At 45.5% G+C, this 15,332-nt stretch overlaps 2 protein-coding genes across 6 annotated transcripts in view; one reads left to right on the forward strand and one right to left on the reverse strand.

Annotated features, from left to right (window-relative positions):
- Positions 1–2,801, reverse strand: part of GAPVD1 (GTPase activating protein and VPS9 domains 1) — a 51,245-nt gene extending 48,444 nt beyond the window's left edge. For all 5 annotated transcript variants that reach the window (XM_067541685.1, XM_067541684.1, XM_067541682.1 and 2 more), the window contains exon 1: positions 2,385–2,801. The gene's annotated coding sequence lies outside the window, so the exon portion shown is untranslated. The remainder of the gene's footprint in view (positions 1–2,384) is intronic.
- A 5,812-nt stretch (positions 2,802–8,613) lies between these two features.
- Positions 8,614–13,590, forward strand: HSPA5 (heat shock protein family A (Hsp70) member 5). Its single transcript, XM_067541689.1, has 9 exons — positions 8,614–8,663; positions 8,901–9,052; positions 9,166–9,397; positions 10,024–10,161; positions 10,510–10,622; positions 10,713–11,103; positions 11,418–11,655; positions 11,892–12,059; positions 12,702–13,590. The coding sequence occupies exons 2-9, from the start codon at positions 8,931–8,933 to the stop codon at positions 13,259–13,261; spliced, it is 1,962 nt and encodes a 653-aa protein (XP_067397790.1). The 5' UTR covers positions 8,614–8,663; positions 8,901–8,930; the 3' UTR covers positions 13,262–13,590.
- Positions 13,591–15,332: the final 1,742 nt, after the last annotated feature.

Below are 15,332 nucleotides of genomic sequence, written 5' to 3' on the forward strand. Positions count from 1 at the left end.
TGTACACGGCTAAGTGTTAAAAATGTTAGAGATCTTCTTGATGAAGTTTGTAATTAGGAACAGGAAGATGTACATCTTCCTATCATCCTGCAGTCCTGCCAGGATGCAGGGCACAAAGTGGGAAGATCTTAAGTGGACAAAGTTTCTTTAAGGAAACATTCCATGAGGGACAAGTTCTGATGGCAGACTTCTAATTAAAATTAGAAAAAAGCCTAGAGCTATATAAAGAGGTACAGGTCTGAATCAGAAGTCTCCTTTCAGGAGACTGAGGTAGGCAAGCTGGCTAGACAGATCAGCAGTTGTCACAGTATAATTAGGGAAGATGCAGATAAAGGGGAGGGTCAAACAGATTCTCAGACTCCATGAAAATACGACTGGGCAGTCTTTTCCCCAACTTATTTTATTGGCATACAATACTCAAAAACTTTTAGTAATAATGCATACATGACATGAGCTTGATATCTAACACATTCATACAGTTAGAAGAAATCACTTTCACTGTTAGAGTCATGACTCACAGAAAACTTTGAAAATCATGCTATTAAACAAATTTGTGTGTCTGTCCATTCTTTAAGAACGAAGACAGCTATTTTAAGAATTCACCTATTTATTCCCTATCTGAAGTCTCTAGAAATGATTGATACTATAACCAAAGATGAAGTGGAAACTAATTTCAATTACAGAACAGAAAAACTCTCAGGACATCGCCATATTTTCATACAATGAAAGAACAAGCGCAAAAAGATAATGAAAATGGGATGTATAAAAAGATGTCTAGGCAGAATATTTTAAAGTTCTCCTAACCCTGGCTCTACTTCTTACCTAATACACTGAGGTTCAATCTTTGAATGTTCATACTTGCCACATAATTAATTTGTTCCCTATCATCTTCAGATTGCCTCTCTTACACATGACAGGTCACAGTTTCATCCTTCAAGGGGAAAAGTGACCAATCCCAGTCAGTAAAGAAAAGGTGATATGTTCAGTTTTAACACTGCCCCTTTCATTAATGCCATAAAAGCTATTCCTATAAAGAAGAATTCAATATAACAACATATCAAAGAAAAAAAGCACTTAATTTGACAGGATACATCCCATCAGTAACCAACAGATGGGGAAGTCAGAATGCTCTTCCATGTAAAGCTTTACAATCTATTAATATAACCAAAACTTCTATAATAAAAACGACCCAAATTCATTCTAAAACACTTGGTACTATCACAATGGCTTGCTCAGACAGCACTTCTTGCTGAAATGCCTTGGGAAGAGAAGACTCACTAATACTTCAACGACTGCAGTTTACTAGACATTGATGTGCTAGGTCAGGCTGGCTCCCTGGGAAGGCAAGAAGTCAAACGGGACCTTGAATGGTTCTGCACCACACATGCTGGATGTTTTTGAGAACTACATTCATCTGCCTAGAAACAAAAACAGCTTGAACTCAAAAAGCAGTTTGAATTTAACATATATCACAATATAGACAGTCGTCATTTCTATTTTCCCTGTTTTTCCCCATGTCTATCCCCATCCACACAGCAGCCCCAGGGCACTGCTCCTCAAGGAAAGTTGGCTTTTTCTCCAGTTTTCTCTCTGCTCTCCCCTCATCCTTCTAGCATCCCCTAGGCACTGCTCTTAAGGGAGTGCAAGTTGCTTTGCCACTGCTCCTCTGCGTCTCACCACTACCCCCCCAGCGCAGGGAATCCCTGGAGTCGGACAGCGGGCTGCTTTCCAAGGCTAGTTGCTAGAAATGAGGGTGGGTTGGTGCCTAGGGCACTAGACTGGCACAGGTGGGAGCTGCTGCCAGCTTTCCCACCGCCCTGACTCGCTACACGACCTTGGGCCTAGTTTCTCCCCGCCCATTCCCCATATGTGACATGGGGGTGCCCGGCCGGCCCGCCCCTTCTCCCGGCCTCGGCGGGCGTGCCGCTCGCATACCCCCCCGGCCGGCCGGCCGCAGGCAGGCTCCGTGGGGCAGTGACTGTTCGCGCCCACGCAGCGGGCCGGGGCCCGGGGCCTGGCCCCCGCCCTCGCCCTGCCGACACAAGCACAGCCACAGCGGCCCGCCCTGAGCCCGGCCCGCCCACGGCAGTGCCGCCCGGAGCCGGAGCGGGCGCGGTAACGGGAGCGGGCGCGGGCCAGCACCGCAGCGGGCCTCACCCGAGCGGCGGGGAGGAGCAGGCCGCGGCCCCAGGCGCCGCCCCAGCAGGGGGCGCGAGGAGTCGGACTCCGGCCCGGAGGCTCCCCCGGCTCGGCTCGGCTCGGCCCGGCCCGGCCCCGCGGAGCCCGCTGCCCGCCAGGCCGCGGCGGTAGCTCCGGGGCCCGCAGCCGCCGGGAGAGGGAGCACGGCTGGGGGCGCCGGGGCCCGAGCACGGACAGCGCCTCACCTGGGCGTGTGCCGCCGCTCGGCCTCTGCGTCCGGCCGCCGCTCCACCGAGACCTAGCGGCTGCCTGACGGCGTCTGCGTCTTCTCCCTCGGCGAGAGCCAGCAGGCCTGTCACTGCGCATGCGGATGGGGCGCCAAGGCTTCTGGGAGATGTAGTCCCGGGAGGAGGGCGAAGAGGAAGGAAATCTAGGACCGCCTTTGGGAGAAATAGACATAGCAGAGAGCCGCTACCTAGCAGATCAGAAACGGACTGTCACACGCCTGGCACGGAACCCACACCTTGCCTTAGGCCCACAGGCATGGCCAGGCAGGCTGCCTAAACTGTGCTTCGATTTTAATGATTTGTATTATTGTATTGCATGGGGCTTAGATGTGGGCCTTCCTAGAGAACTACATTCAATAAAGCTCTTTCTTGCATAAGGACCATTTATTCTGTTATTTTTCTTGTTTATTCATATTACTGTAGCACCCAGAGGCCAGGGTGCCCTTATGTTAGTCACTGTGTCCCCATATAAAAAAGGACAAAAGTCCTGTCCCAAAGAGCTTACAACCTAAGTGTCAAACTACAGATAACAGGTGAGTAAAACACACTGGTGTGGAAAGCACAAGGAAACAAATTGTATTGGTCAGCATCAAAAACAATGGGCAAACCAGCTACTTAACAATGGTTGATTTTTTTTGTAGGCACCACAAAAGAAGAGAGTTGTTTTAGTCAAATTTGCACCCTTCTGACTGTTTGAGATCTGAACCTTTGTTTCTGATAATATCCTGATTTTGTAACCATCAGTTCATTTCAATTTCAACTTTGTATAGAACTCCCACTCATAAACGTAATTAAATATAAAGACTGGGTGTCTCAAATGAGATCAGAAATGTATGAAGTAAAAACAGCAAAGGAAGCTGTATGTCAGCCAACAAGGACAACACCCCGCTTAATTAACAATATTGTCTCAGGATGAAACAGCCCTCAAGTAAGCTGAATGCTAGAGCTGGATTTGGTGCAGTTCCTATTTTTGGCAAAGTATGTCTTCTTGTTCTCTAATAGAGATTTGTAAAGAGAAAAAGATTTTTTCTTTTGAAAGTGCAAAGTTGCTGTAGATCCTTGACTACATATTTCCTCTTTTGAAGAGACAATTATATCATAGTCTAGGTTAGAAACACATACATTTGCTCACATTAATAAGATTCTAGCCAGTATTATTATTCCCAGAGTCATGATTCTGTGATGAATTAACATAAGAAGTGCAGTAGGCAATGTTTATTTTTTTATTAAATGAAGTCAGGGTTTAAAGAGAGTCCAGAGTCATTTCAAAATGATAGTGCTTGATGGCTAATATAGATTGGATCTTATCCAGCATAGCTTCAATTTAAAAGATGCAACTAACCTCTGTCCCTGGGATGAAAGAGGCTGGGAGACATAAGAAGTTGTGAGCTCACTGCTGATTTTCAGAAGTGCTGAGTACCATAGTTCCCACTGAAGCCAATGAGAGATCTGAGTGTTCAGCACTTCTGAAATTAAGGCCACCAACCACTAAGGAGGTGCAGCACGAGTGTACTACCCCTTGTGCGACACAAAGCTCTGGAATTTTTTAAATTCTATTTATAATTTTTTTCTTTTTGTAAGTAAGAATGCCTGCTCATATCTGAGCTACATAAATGTGTACTGAGATCAGACTGATAACACTGGGGTCCCTCTACCGACCAAAAACACTGAGAGGAAACCAACTGATCTCTAACAGAAGACTCTTTGACCTCTTTCTGCAGTTCAGAAGTCACAGATCAATTGTGCGTTTGTAAAAATGGTTTTCTGGCTCAAGAAGGAGTGTCAGAGAAGCAGATGTTATGCCAAAATCCTACCTGGCACTGAACAGTTTCCAGTTGGCTATGTTTTGGCTAGTTCTTATACTGTAATTACACTGAATCAGATTTCCTGGCCTTAGTCTTGCCATTTTTAAGTAATAAAATCAGACGTCTTATTATGTATGACACTGGTAGCAGCAGGACATTTTAGCCAACCTTCAGTAGGAGTGAATGCTCAGGCTATTCCAAGTCAAGCAACAAACTATGTTTAGATACAAGAAGTAAAACACTAAGCTCCTGTTGTTTGTATGCAAAAATAGCCACGCTACAGTTCTGTTACTTACTGCAGCCTAGAAATAGATCAGTTGATCTGGAAATTGAAACATTGGAAGAGTAGCTGAACTACAAGCAAACAATTTAATTTACACACATTAAGCCCATTATAGATCTTTCATATACAAATTTTGCATTTTACCTTTTTATTCTTATACAAACAATTATTGATTTAAAGCAATTCTCCCTCTCACTTTCTAACTGAGGGTGGTATATAGGCGCTATTTACATCATTTAATTTCATAATTAATCCTGTTTGAAGTAGGACCTAACTGCTTCACTTCTCTCATCTCTTAGCTACTGGTAACTGTTATCCAGGAGACCGTTGCTGTGCCCACCCATTGCTTCAGGATTGGGGAAAAACCTGTGTATAGAGATGAGTAGTGCATTCTTACCCAAATACATAAAGACCTTGTCTCATTCTGATTTCTGCATTAGGAAACTCCACAGGCTATGCTTTCTGCAGAACATGCTGTGCTTCTCATCTCTGATTGTTTTACCATGGGAGATTGTCCTGGTCAAGCTAGCTGTCACAGAAGAGAACAAAGGGGGAGATGGTTTTTGAGATACTTTAGCCTTATCCTGTCAAAGGCTTTAATGATCAAAACTAACAGAATAAGCAGGACTTCAGGCCTGTACATCACTTTGTGATTTGGTGATCACATGTTTTTCTCATTCCTGCTAATATCAACTTCATCTTCTCCAGATTAAAACTGACCCATCTGTCTCACACAGTTTCCAATTTCTTTCTCACATAGTGGTTTGGGGCAGAGGCCCAGAGATTTGGCCATGAAGAGATCACTAGAGGTCCTGGTGAGAGCAGTTTCAGTGTAGTGGAGAGGATTGAACCCAGAGTGGAAAGGATCCAGGATGGAAGTGGAAGAAAGAAACTTTAGGCAATGGTTGCAGATAGTGTATTCAATGAGTTGGGAGGAGATGGGAAGAAGGGAGTTGGAGCAATATTTGGAAGCCTGGTGTGCGGGATCAAGGATGTTTGTTTTAGATTGGAGACACTACAGTGTACTTGCATTCTGAGAGAGGATGAGGACCATAAGAAGAGAGAGAGATTAATGATGAGATTGGAAGCAAAGGAAATGAGGAGCTGAAGTGGGACACCAGGCAAAACATGATAGTGTTGATGACTGGAGAGAAAGAGAAGGATAATAAGGGGAGAAGGAGAGACAGGTATATCTTGGGGGATCTAGTCCATCTTCTCTTTAAAAAATAGGCAAGATCTTGCATGGAGATGACGGTGGCAGAGATAAGGGAGGGTTTGAGAAGAGAGTCAAAGGTGGTGCATGGACAGCTAGAATTATGGAGGTAAGGAGAATGGAGAAGTAGTGTGGCCTGACCAAGAAGATGACAGAACTGAAAGAGGAGAACTTTGTAGTGAAGAAAGTCCACATGATCATGGGACTTTCTCCAGAGGTGTTCAGCAAATTGGGAGAAAGAGCAAAAGAAGAGGATGGGGAAAGTTATCCAATCAGGATGGATTCTGAAATAGGAGAGAGGAGTGAAGAAGTCAACGGTGGTGAAAAGAATGGAGTGGATGGACTGAGTAAGTAGAGGAGAGGGAGAGAGAGAGAGGAAGAGAGAGTGGGGTGAGGGAGGTTTTACAGCCTTTCATTTTTATTATCTTACATTTCAGTGGTTGCTAGTTTGTATGCATCTGCAGAGAATATAAATCTGTGATTACCAAGTCTCCAGGGGGGAATGAAATTTCACCCAATGATCTGTCTTTTTTGATTAACCACTATTTTGATAATATCCTCTAATAACCTGGGACCAATACAGCTACAACTACACCGCATATTTGGATAACAGACATTTTGCAGAGTGCAGCTCACTTAAGAGGTACAGAACATGCAACAATAACCAGGCTTTATATAGTGTTTTTATATTTAGAACACTACACAAACATTATCTCAGTATAAATCTAATCTATCTGTATATGTACTGTACTTATATGGCCTCCTGCACTGTGAGTGCTTCCCAGTTATTTTAAAAAAATATATAACAATAACAATCCCACTCTTCAACTTGTGGGAATAGCTTCTTTAGTATATATTTTTGGATGTGTGTGTGTAACAGAGAGAGAGGAAATGATGAGTGTCTGTGTGAAGAATTTATTAAGGAAAAGATAAATGGAATAAATTAGTTTTGTATTTAGTCTGGTCTAGGTCCAACTCATCTGAAAAGTTGGTCTCCCCTCTTATAAATCAACAGTTTAATTGTTCTAGAATGTAACTTTCTTGGGTTTGCTTGAGTATTTCACACAGCTACAGAAGATAGAAAAACAAAAATATCAGAAAATATGATTGTAAAACTGCAAAAATTGTCAGGAGGACTTGAGAGGCAGGTGCAATACCTGAAACTCCTTTTAACTTAGGATTCCAAACTGACTAGGTTTCAAGCTTATTGCCTTTTAAAGGATGCATAACAGTTTTAATTCTAGGCTTTTGTTTTGTCACTTATAACTTCCTGAAAACTTTCCTCTTTCAGCTGAAACATCTCAGACATAGATTTTGCCTGAAGGTGATTTTTTGAAAGTGTAGCTACATAGATAGATTAGATAGGAGGGCAACTAGTTTCATCTACTATATTGGTAGTTTAGAGATTATATTAGGGGAGTTAAAGGTGTAGTGACAGTTTATTTTATGACTAACTCTAGAATTTCTACCTATCCTGAAATACCTTGAGGTTGATGTAATGCTATGTAGTGAGTGACGTTTGTGTCAGTATGGTGGTGCAATAACAAGCCATTGTGACTCAATAACAAAGCCTAAAAAGTGCCAAATCCAATAGGAAAGACCTGTTCATTTTCCAATTTGAAAGGGTCAGCAAAAAACAAAAGGGGTGTGATGACATCAGCAGACAGACCCCCTTTTTCTGTTTTGAAAGACTCCCCTTATTTCTGAACAACGCCTGGATGAGAGCCAGAAATTGACATTGAGTAAATACTTATCAGTGTTTTAATGTAGAGTAAATGTCTATTTATTCCAGTTTAATTTTTGAAGGGCGTTTTATACAGAAACGGGTTTTTTTGTTTTACTATATGTCAATTTAAAACGCAGATACACCCACTGACACCCGAGGGGTTTTCATCTCTTTCTCTGTGGGACACATCAAATAACGTCATGGCATTTGTGTTGTGACATAACATCCCACCGTGCCCTCTGTGCTGTGACATATGGCACCATGCCCTCTGCATTGCCGCACGGCATGGCATCACCGCTCCTAGCTCCAGCTGGGGTAGTCCTAGTACTCTGCCCTGCCTTTCTGGTGGGGCTGATCCTGGCCCCCACAGAGAGGTCAGGTTGTCTCCCCGCCACGGCCTGGCCTCAGGTGGATGTCACGCCGACATCCGGTCCATCGAGGGGAACATCGGCCGCCCCCGCTCCGTGGAGGTCTCCGTGTGGGGATGTCACGCTGCGGTGGGGCGGGGCAGCAGCTCCAAGTGTGAACACCCGGGACGGGTGGGGTAAATAGGCGCCTGTGTGAGAAGAAGCCCCGACCACCGGCGCTGTCCCTCTACAACGGGACATCCGTCTGATCACAGCGGGCTGTCCGCGCGGGCCTGGCCCAGGGAGGCCCCACAGGGCCCATCCCCCACGCTGGGTGGGGGGGCGAGCTGCCCACCCCATAACGCCTTCGTCTCTCCCGGCCGCGCCGCGCCGCGCCGCGCCCCCACTGCCCCGACCCAGCCCCTCTTCTCCGCCTTCCCCTTCCCCAGGGGCTGGTAACCATAGAAACTTCCAGACTGCGGCCCCAGTGCGGCCTCCATCTTCCTTCAGCGTGACGGCGGCTCCCCGACACCGAGCCAATAGGATCGTTCCGCTTGGCTGTCACTTTCGGAGCTGATTGGTCCGCGACACGGGTAATGCGGACCAATGGAAGGACGGCGGAAGGGCGCGACGCCTCGCGTCAGTGCAGAGTGCCGGATCTCCTCCAATCACGGGTGGCCAGCTTAGTCGGCGCCAGCCAATGGAAAGGTTCCAGCGCGGGTCCCGCAACCAATAGACGGCCTCCACGAGACCATCAGGGAGGGTATATAAAGGTGAGCGGCCGGCAGCGGCGGAGCATAGCGGTGGCAGTCCTAGCGCAGAGCGGAGCAGGGCAGAGCGGAGCAGTGCGCGGCGCGGTGACGGTGAGTGCGGCCGAGTGCGGCCAGCCGGCCGAGGAAGCCTGGCGGGGCCTGCGGTGGGCCCAGCTCCGGGGTAGGGAGCCGGGCCGCAGCGCCGCGCTGTGGGTGGAGTGGGCCGGGCCGGGCCGGGCCGGGTCTCGGGGGGCCGGATGCAGGCCCTGGGCAGGCCCGGGTCGGGTCTGGGGGGGCCGGATCCAGGCCCCGGCCCGGCGCTGAGCCGCTGTCTCCGGCGCTCCGCAGGTCGGCGAGGAGTCGGGCGGCGCGGGCAGGATGAGGCCGGCGCTCGTGGTGCTGCTGCTGCTGCTGCTGGGCAGCGTGCGCGGCGAGGAGGAGGAGAAGAAGGAGGACGTGGGCACCGTCGTCGGCATCGACCTGGGGACCACCTACTCCTGGTGCGTAGAGCGGCCGCCTGGCCGCGCCCTGCCCCCCTGGCGCCCCGGCGCCCGTCCCGGGCGGAGGCCCGTTGCCGAGGTGCGTGTGACCGAGCGGGGCTTTGTGTCCACAGCGTTGGCGTGTTCAAGAACGGGCGGGTGGAGATCATCGCCAATGACCAGGGCAACCGGATCACGCCCTCCTACGTGGCCTTCACCCCCGAAGGGGAGCGTCTCATCGGGGATGCGGCCAAGAACCAGCTGACCTCTAATCCCGAGAACACCGTCTTCGATGCCAAGCGTCTGATCGGCCGCACCTGGAACGACCCTTCGGTGCAGCAGGATATCAAGTACCTGCCTTTCAAGGTAGGCGTGTGCCGAACGCCACGCTGAGGCCTGAGGAGAGTGCCTGGGTGCTCAGACTTCGTGTGTAGGCTCGGCTCGAGCTGAGATTCGGGTCTCCCCAAGTGCAAACTGGTAGAACAGCAGTCGTACAGGCCTGTGATAGCCACACAAATCACCTTAGTGTGTGGCCATCTTCTGTAATGGTCACACAATGAATGCACTTGGACATCCAATTGCTGTCTGCTAAAACCCTGTCATGGTTTGTAATTAACTGGGGGTGGGGATGAACAGGGTGGAAAGTTGTCATTGCACATTCTTTCCAATAACTGGAGTATTTCCATAGGCTGAATATCTTACCTTGAGTCCAAATGAATGTATGTGGGTTGTGGGAGTGGAACTGACATGTACTGTCTATGGTTCCTGATTGTAATCCATGTGAGGTCTTGGCATAAAATGTAACTGGAGAGAACATCTGTTTTCTACTCTTATCTCCTTTTTTGACTCTTGAGTAGTGGGCATTGTTCAGGTTTCAGTTCTCTTCATAACAACTTAAAACTACTACAGAATTTATTTTTTTAACTTAATGTTCTGATTTTAAATACAGCAGTTGGAATTGGCCATCTAGTTACAAAATTTATATTTAATAGGTGGTTGAAAAGAAGACCAAGCCATATATTCAAGTTGATGTTGGTAGTGGACAAATGAAGACATTTGCTCCAGAAGAAATTTCTGCTATGGTTTTGACAAAGATGAAAGAAACTGCTGAGGCCTACTTAGGAAAGAAGGTAGGTAATAATACATGGCCAACTGACATCTTGTAGAAGCAGTAGCTTTCCCAGATAGAAGTGGCAGGTGAAAAATCTCTTGTTTGACTCCTAACTTCTGCCCAGTTTGGCTAGGAGCACTTGCAGAGGTGATAGATGAGCTCAGACAGGACACAGTGAGCTTTGTGGACTGTTACCATCTGGCCACAATATGAGTAGCATTAAAGGAAGCCATTCTTCACCTGCAAGGTGAGAAGGCACTTTGAAGGCAGTGGCAATCCCTCTAACACCTTGAAATTGTCAAGATTTCATTCACTTTGTTACTGCTAACATTGAAATTGTTACATTAATCTCATCCTGCTCTTCTAGGTTACCCATGCTGTTGTCACTGTCCCAGCTTATTTCAATGATGCTCAGCGTCAAGCTACAAAGGATGCTGGTACCATTGCTGGATTGAATGTAATGAGAATAATCAATGAACCGTAAGTAGCTTTTAATTGTTCTGCTTATGTCTTGCTGTACCTGTTTTTTGCTATACCTGCTGTTTTCTAACTACTACTTTTCCTTCACAGAACTGCTGCTGCCATTGCTTATGGACTGGATAAGAGGGAGGGTGAGAAGAACATCCTTGTGTTTGATCTAGGTGGTGGAACCTTTGATGTCTCTCTCCTCACAATTGACAATGGTGTCTTTGAAGTTGTGGCCACCAATGGAGATACTCACTTGGGTGGAGAGGATTTTGACCAACGTGTTATGGAACACTTCATCAAGTTATACAAGAAAAAAACTGGAAAAGATGTTAGGAAGGACAACAGATCTGTACAGAAGCTACGTCGTGAAGTGGAAAAAGCAAAGCGAGCTTTGTCCTCTCAGCATCAGGCTAGAATCGAAATAGAGTCCTTCTTTGAAGGAGAGGACTTCTCTGAGACGCTGACTCGTGCAAAGTTTGAAGAATTGAATATGGTAAGTATTTGCATCTAGAATTACAATTGCTTTGTGGTAAATCAGTGGCTTGCAGTTACTTGGGATGTTCAGCTATTTCTTATACTACATTAAACTTAACTCTGCTGTGAAGCAATAACTCTCACCTCACATAAGAGGAGAGATTGAGGCAAGAGACTTGCCCAAGGCCACATGGTAAGCTGATATCTGGCTGCAGTCAGGTGTTTTTGCTTGCTCATGATCACTTGTCCAGACCACACCATGTCAAGATACATTTCTCCGGCATAGGACAGAAACAGTGTCATACCTTACTATTGTAACTATTTGTGTTTTAGGATCTGTTCCGTTCCACCATGAAGCCTGTACAGAAAGTTCTAGAGGATTCTGACCTGAAGAAATCAGACATTGATGAGATTGTACTTGTGGGTGGCTCCACTCGAATCCCCAAGATACAACAGCTTGTTAAAGAGTTCTTCAATGGCAAGGAGCCATCTCGTGGCATCAATCCAGATGAGGCTGTTGCTTATGGTGCTGCTGTTCAGGCTGGTGTCCTTTCTGGTGACCAAGATACTGGTAGGTGCAAAACTAACTAGTGACTCAGAATATTTTACACCTAACCATTAGTATTGGGCAGGTTATTGGAAGCCAGGAATAACATGACTTCTGTTCTAATTGGCAGTAGGCACAATCCTAGTATTTTCCATGCTTTCATAAGGATACAGTAAACTTAAGCCTATGTAGTCTGTAGGGTAACAATAGAATCTTTAACTGTGAAGCTGAGTAAAGATGGAAAAATGTCTATCTTTCAGGTGACCTGGTGCTGCTTGATGTGTGTCCCCTGACGCTTGGCATTGAAACGGTTGGGGGTGTTATGACCAAACTCATCCCAAGAAATACTGTTGTCCCCACCAAGAAATCACAGATTTTCTCCACAGCTTCTGATAACCAGCCAACTGTAACAATCAAGGTCTATGAAGGTAAGTGTCTTATATCACTGGACTAAAATAGAATGTTTGTCTTGGGCCAGCTTGTTTTAAAGCCTTATTTCATTAGACTAAGAGCAATGAATGACCATGTCTCAAAATAAAGGTCATGTCAGAATTCCTCTCATAGCACTTGAGAAAGAAACAGAACTCCTAGTGAGGAAAACTTGATAGCAGACCAACTCTGAAGGCTACTTGTAGCATCTTAATACCAGTGTACCTCCTCCCTCTTCATGAGGGTGCTGATTTTGTGATCTAGGGAGGGAGAAGCCTAAATCATCGGCATTCAGGTTACAATACACTAACTGGACTGTGAAGGCTTTTTTACTACAAAATGGCTGGGTATTCCCCTTTGCTGCTCTGGGCAACTAATTCCAGCCAAAAGCCTTCATTAAATCTAACACTTAAAACCATCAAGCCTTCACGACTGCACCTTACTTGCTCTTATGTGTTTTGCTTAGATTATGCCATGGCAGTAGTCAAAGATTCAAGTGTCCACAAACTTTATCTGGGTTTCACCCCCTTAAAGTGAAACAAAATATAGGCTCAATCTTATCCAAGATTTGATTAGTTATGTCAAACCACATGTAACCAACTTCTAGGTACAAGTACAAAATAAATCTTATTTATCTACAGGTGAACGTCCTCTCACCAAGGATAACCATCTCCTGGGTACTTTTGACTTGACTGGAATCCCTCCTGCTCCTCGTGGTGTCCCACAGATTGAAGTTACTTTTGAGATCGATGTGAATGGAATCCTCCGTGTTACAGCAGAAGACAAGGGTACTGGAAACAAAAACAAGATCACAATTACCAATGACCAGAACCGGCTGACGCCAGAGGAGATTGAGAGAATGGTTAATGATGCTGAGAAGTTTGCAGAGGAAGACAAAAAGCTCAAAGAACGTATTGATACCAGAAATGAGTTGGAAAGCTATGCTTATTCACTTAAGAATCAGATTGGGGACAAAGAGAAACTAGGTGGTAAACTCTCATCTGAAGACAAGGAAACAATAGAGAAGGCAGTAGAGGAAAAGATTGAATGGCTTGAAAGTCACCAAGATGCTGACATTGAAGACTTCAAAGCTAAAAAGAAGGAGCTGGAGGAGGTTGTCCAGCCAATTGTCAGCAAGCTTTATGGAAGTGCCGGACCTCCCCCGGGGGAAGAGGAAGCAGGAGAGAAGGATGAATTGTAAATCGTGGATCTCTGAATGTTGTAAATACTGGACTCAGGAACTTTTTGTTAAGATAATATTGAACTCTAATCTGGAATGTAATTGGAATTTTCACTTCTGAGTGGAGATGGAAATGCTAGCCCAACGTGGCTGTTTACTGCTTTTCATTAGCAGTTGCTTGATGTCTTTGAGGGGGGAGGGAAGGGTAGTGGGGTGGGATGGGACTGTAAAATGAGCTGGGGTTTAGAAGTGTTCACCTTGAAAACATCCTATTTAAACTGGTCATGTGTGTTCTGTGTAGAACTTTTCTACCTATGTGTGACCACAATAAATTTGTTATTTACACTGGATCTAGCTTAACTGGTCTTACTTCTGCTTACTACCAAACGTGCTGGATGCAGTTGACTTTCCTCAAATGCTCTTTAATTCAGAAGTTCTATTCATCCTGCAAATAGTCCAAGACTTTATTGTAATCATTTTAACAGAAGTGCTGCTAACCATTACAGCTGTCAGGCTACTTGCTAGGAAGGATGCACCTCCCTTGAGTCGAAGTCATTACTTCTGTAGGTAACCAAGGGTGAGGGGACAAAGCCTCAAAGTTGGCTGGAGGATTTTTACCACTCCATGGGGTGAGAGTATTGCCTACACCACCTCACTCCAGTCTGTTATCCTAAAACACGAAAGCACCCCTAGGTACACAGTGCTTTGACATGGGTGCTGTGTGCACCTAGTCAAGGGGCTGCCTCTCCCAATAACAAGGGAAGGCTACTATGATAAAGCTGTGATCTGTACAGTTCAATAGATCAACTGAATGGTGTGGTTAAACAATTGACTGCACTTGTGATTTGCTGTTAAGACCACATTTGGCTTAGTCCAGTTACTGTTGAAAGACACAATTGTACAGTACAAAAGATACATGCCTTCCTTTTGGGAACCACTTATGGCATGTTCATCTTACTGTTGGAAGCACAACTGTGTACAGAATTCAGTGAATTTGTAAAACTACCACATTCCACATGGGTTGAATTTTAGTTATGTGCTTTGTTCTGTACTATCACTGTTTTGGATGTTGCATTCCAAACCTGTTAGATGTAGAGGTATATCCCTGAGTATGCTACAACATACCATTCATGTATCTTGGCTTAGTATTTTTCTAAAACCAAAGCTGACTTCAGCCTTGCAAAGTGTTGAGATGTGATATTCAAAGGTGACCTACTACTTTATCCTTTTGGGACCTTAACCTCCATTGGCTGTGTGTAGAGTGGGAAATACCTGCCTGAACTATTACTGAGGTGGCTCCAGCATTCTGTATGGCACTTCCCAGGAACAAGTTTCCTTACTCAGAGCTTGCATTTGTAAGGCCCAATCATAGTTATTGAAAGCAGGGGGGTATGACTTAAATAGAGAAGTTTGTCATTAGACCTCCCTAAGACGTGGGGAAGCAGCAGCAAGGGAAAAGGCAGGGACTCCTGTTGTGTATGCCATTGTTCTTTTCAACTGGCCAGACACTTAAATTGGCAGGAGCACAGCACAGATATTTAGTCACAGTAATCAGCAATCTTTCTACATGAGTGATTTGCCTCTTATTTTGTCAAGAAGGTTTATTCCCTTAAAAGTATGAAAAGGCTGTATCTAGCTTCAACAGATCCTGACTTTAGATAACCCAAATTCCCTCTTAATTCTGTAGGTTGTGCAGTCTCCTCCCTAAACTCCCATTCACCCAACTAACCCCTTCCTTGCCTTTGATACTACAAGGTTAAGCAAGGCAGTCCCACCCAGTCACCGTTCTGTAAGACAAGTCAGTCATTCTGCTCAGCATAATCCAGATCCTTTATTTGCTACCCCACTGGTGCTAGCTTTGAGTAATAAGTGTCTTCCACCTTCAATCTCTTAACAGCCACTATACAAGAACCCTTTTTTTTGGGTAGTGCCTGTTACCTTTATTTGTGAATTAGACTGAATTTACCATCTCTGTCTAAGTTATATAACTAAAATTTCCCATGCACTATCCACTTCCTCATATCCTTTCTAAAATATGTCCATCCTGCACAGAGCAATCAGTCAGTCATAGCTGAATATGGACAAGGGCTTT

The sequence above is a fragment of the Emydura macquarii genome, unplaced genomic scaffold, assembly GCF_026122565.2.
Source record: "Emydura macquarii macquarii isolate MOO-44397 ecotype Brisbane River unplaced genomic scaffold, CSIRO-AGI_Emac_v2 contig_691, whole genome shotgun sequence".
Lineage (NCBI taxonomy): Eukaryota > Metazoa > Chordata > Testudines > Chelidae > Emydura > Emydura macquarii.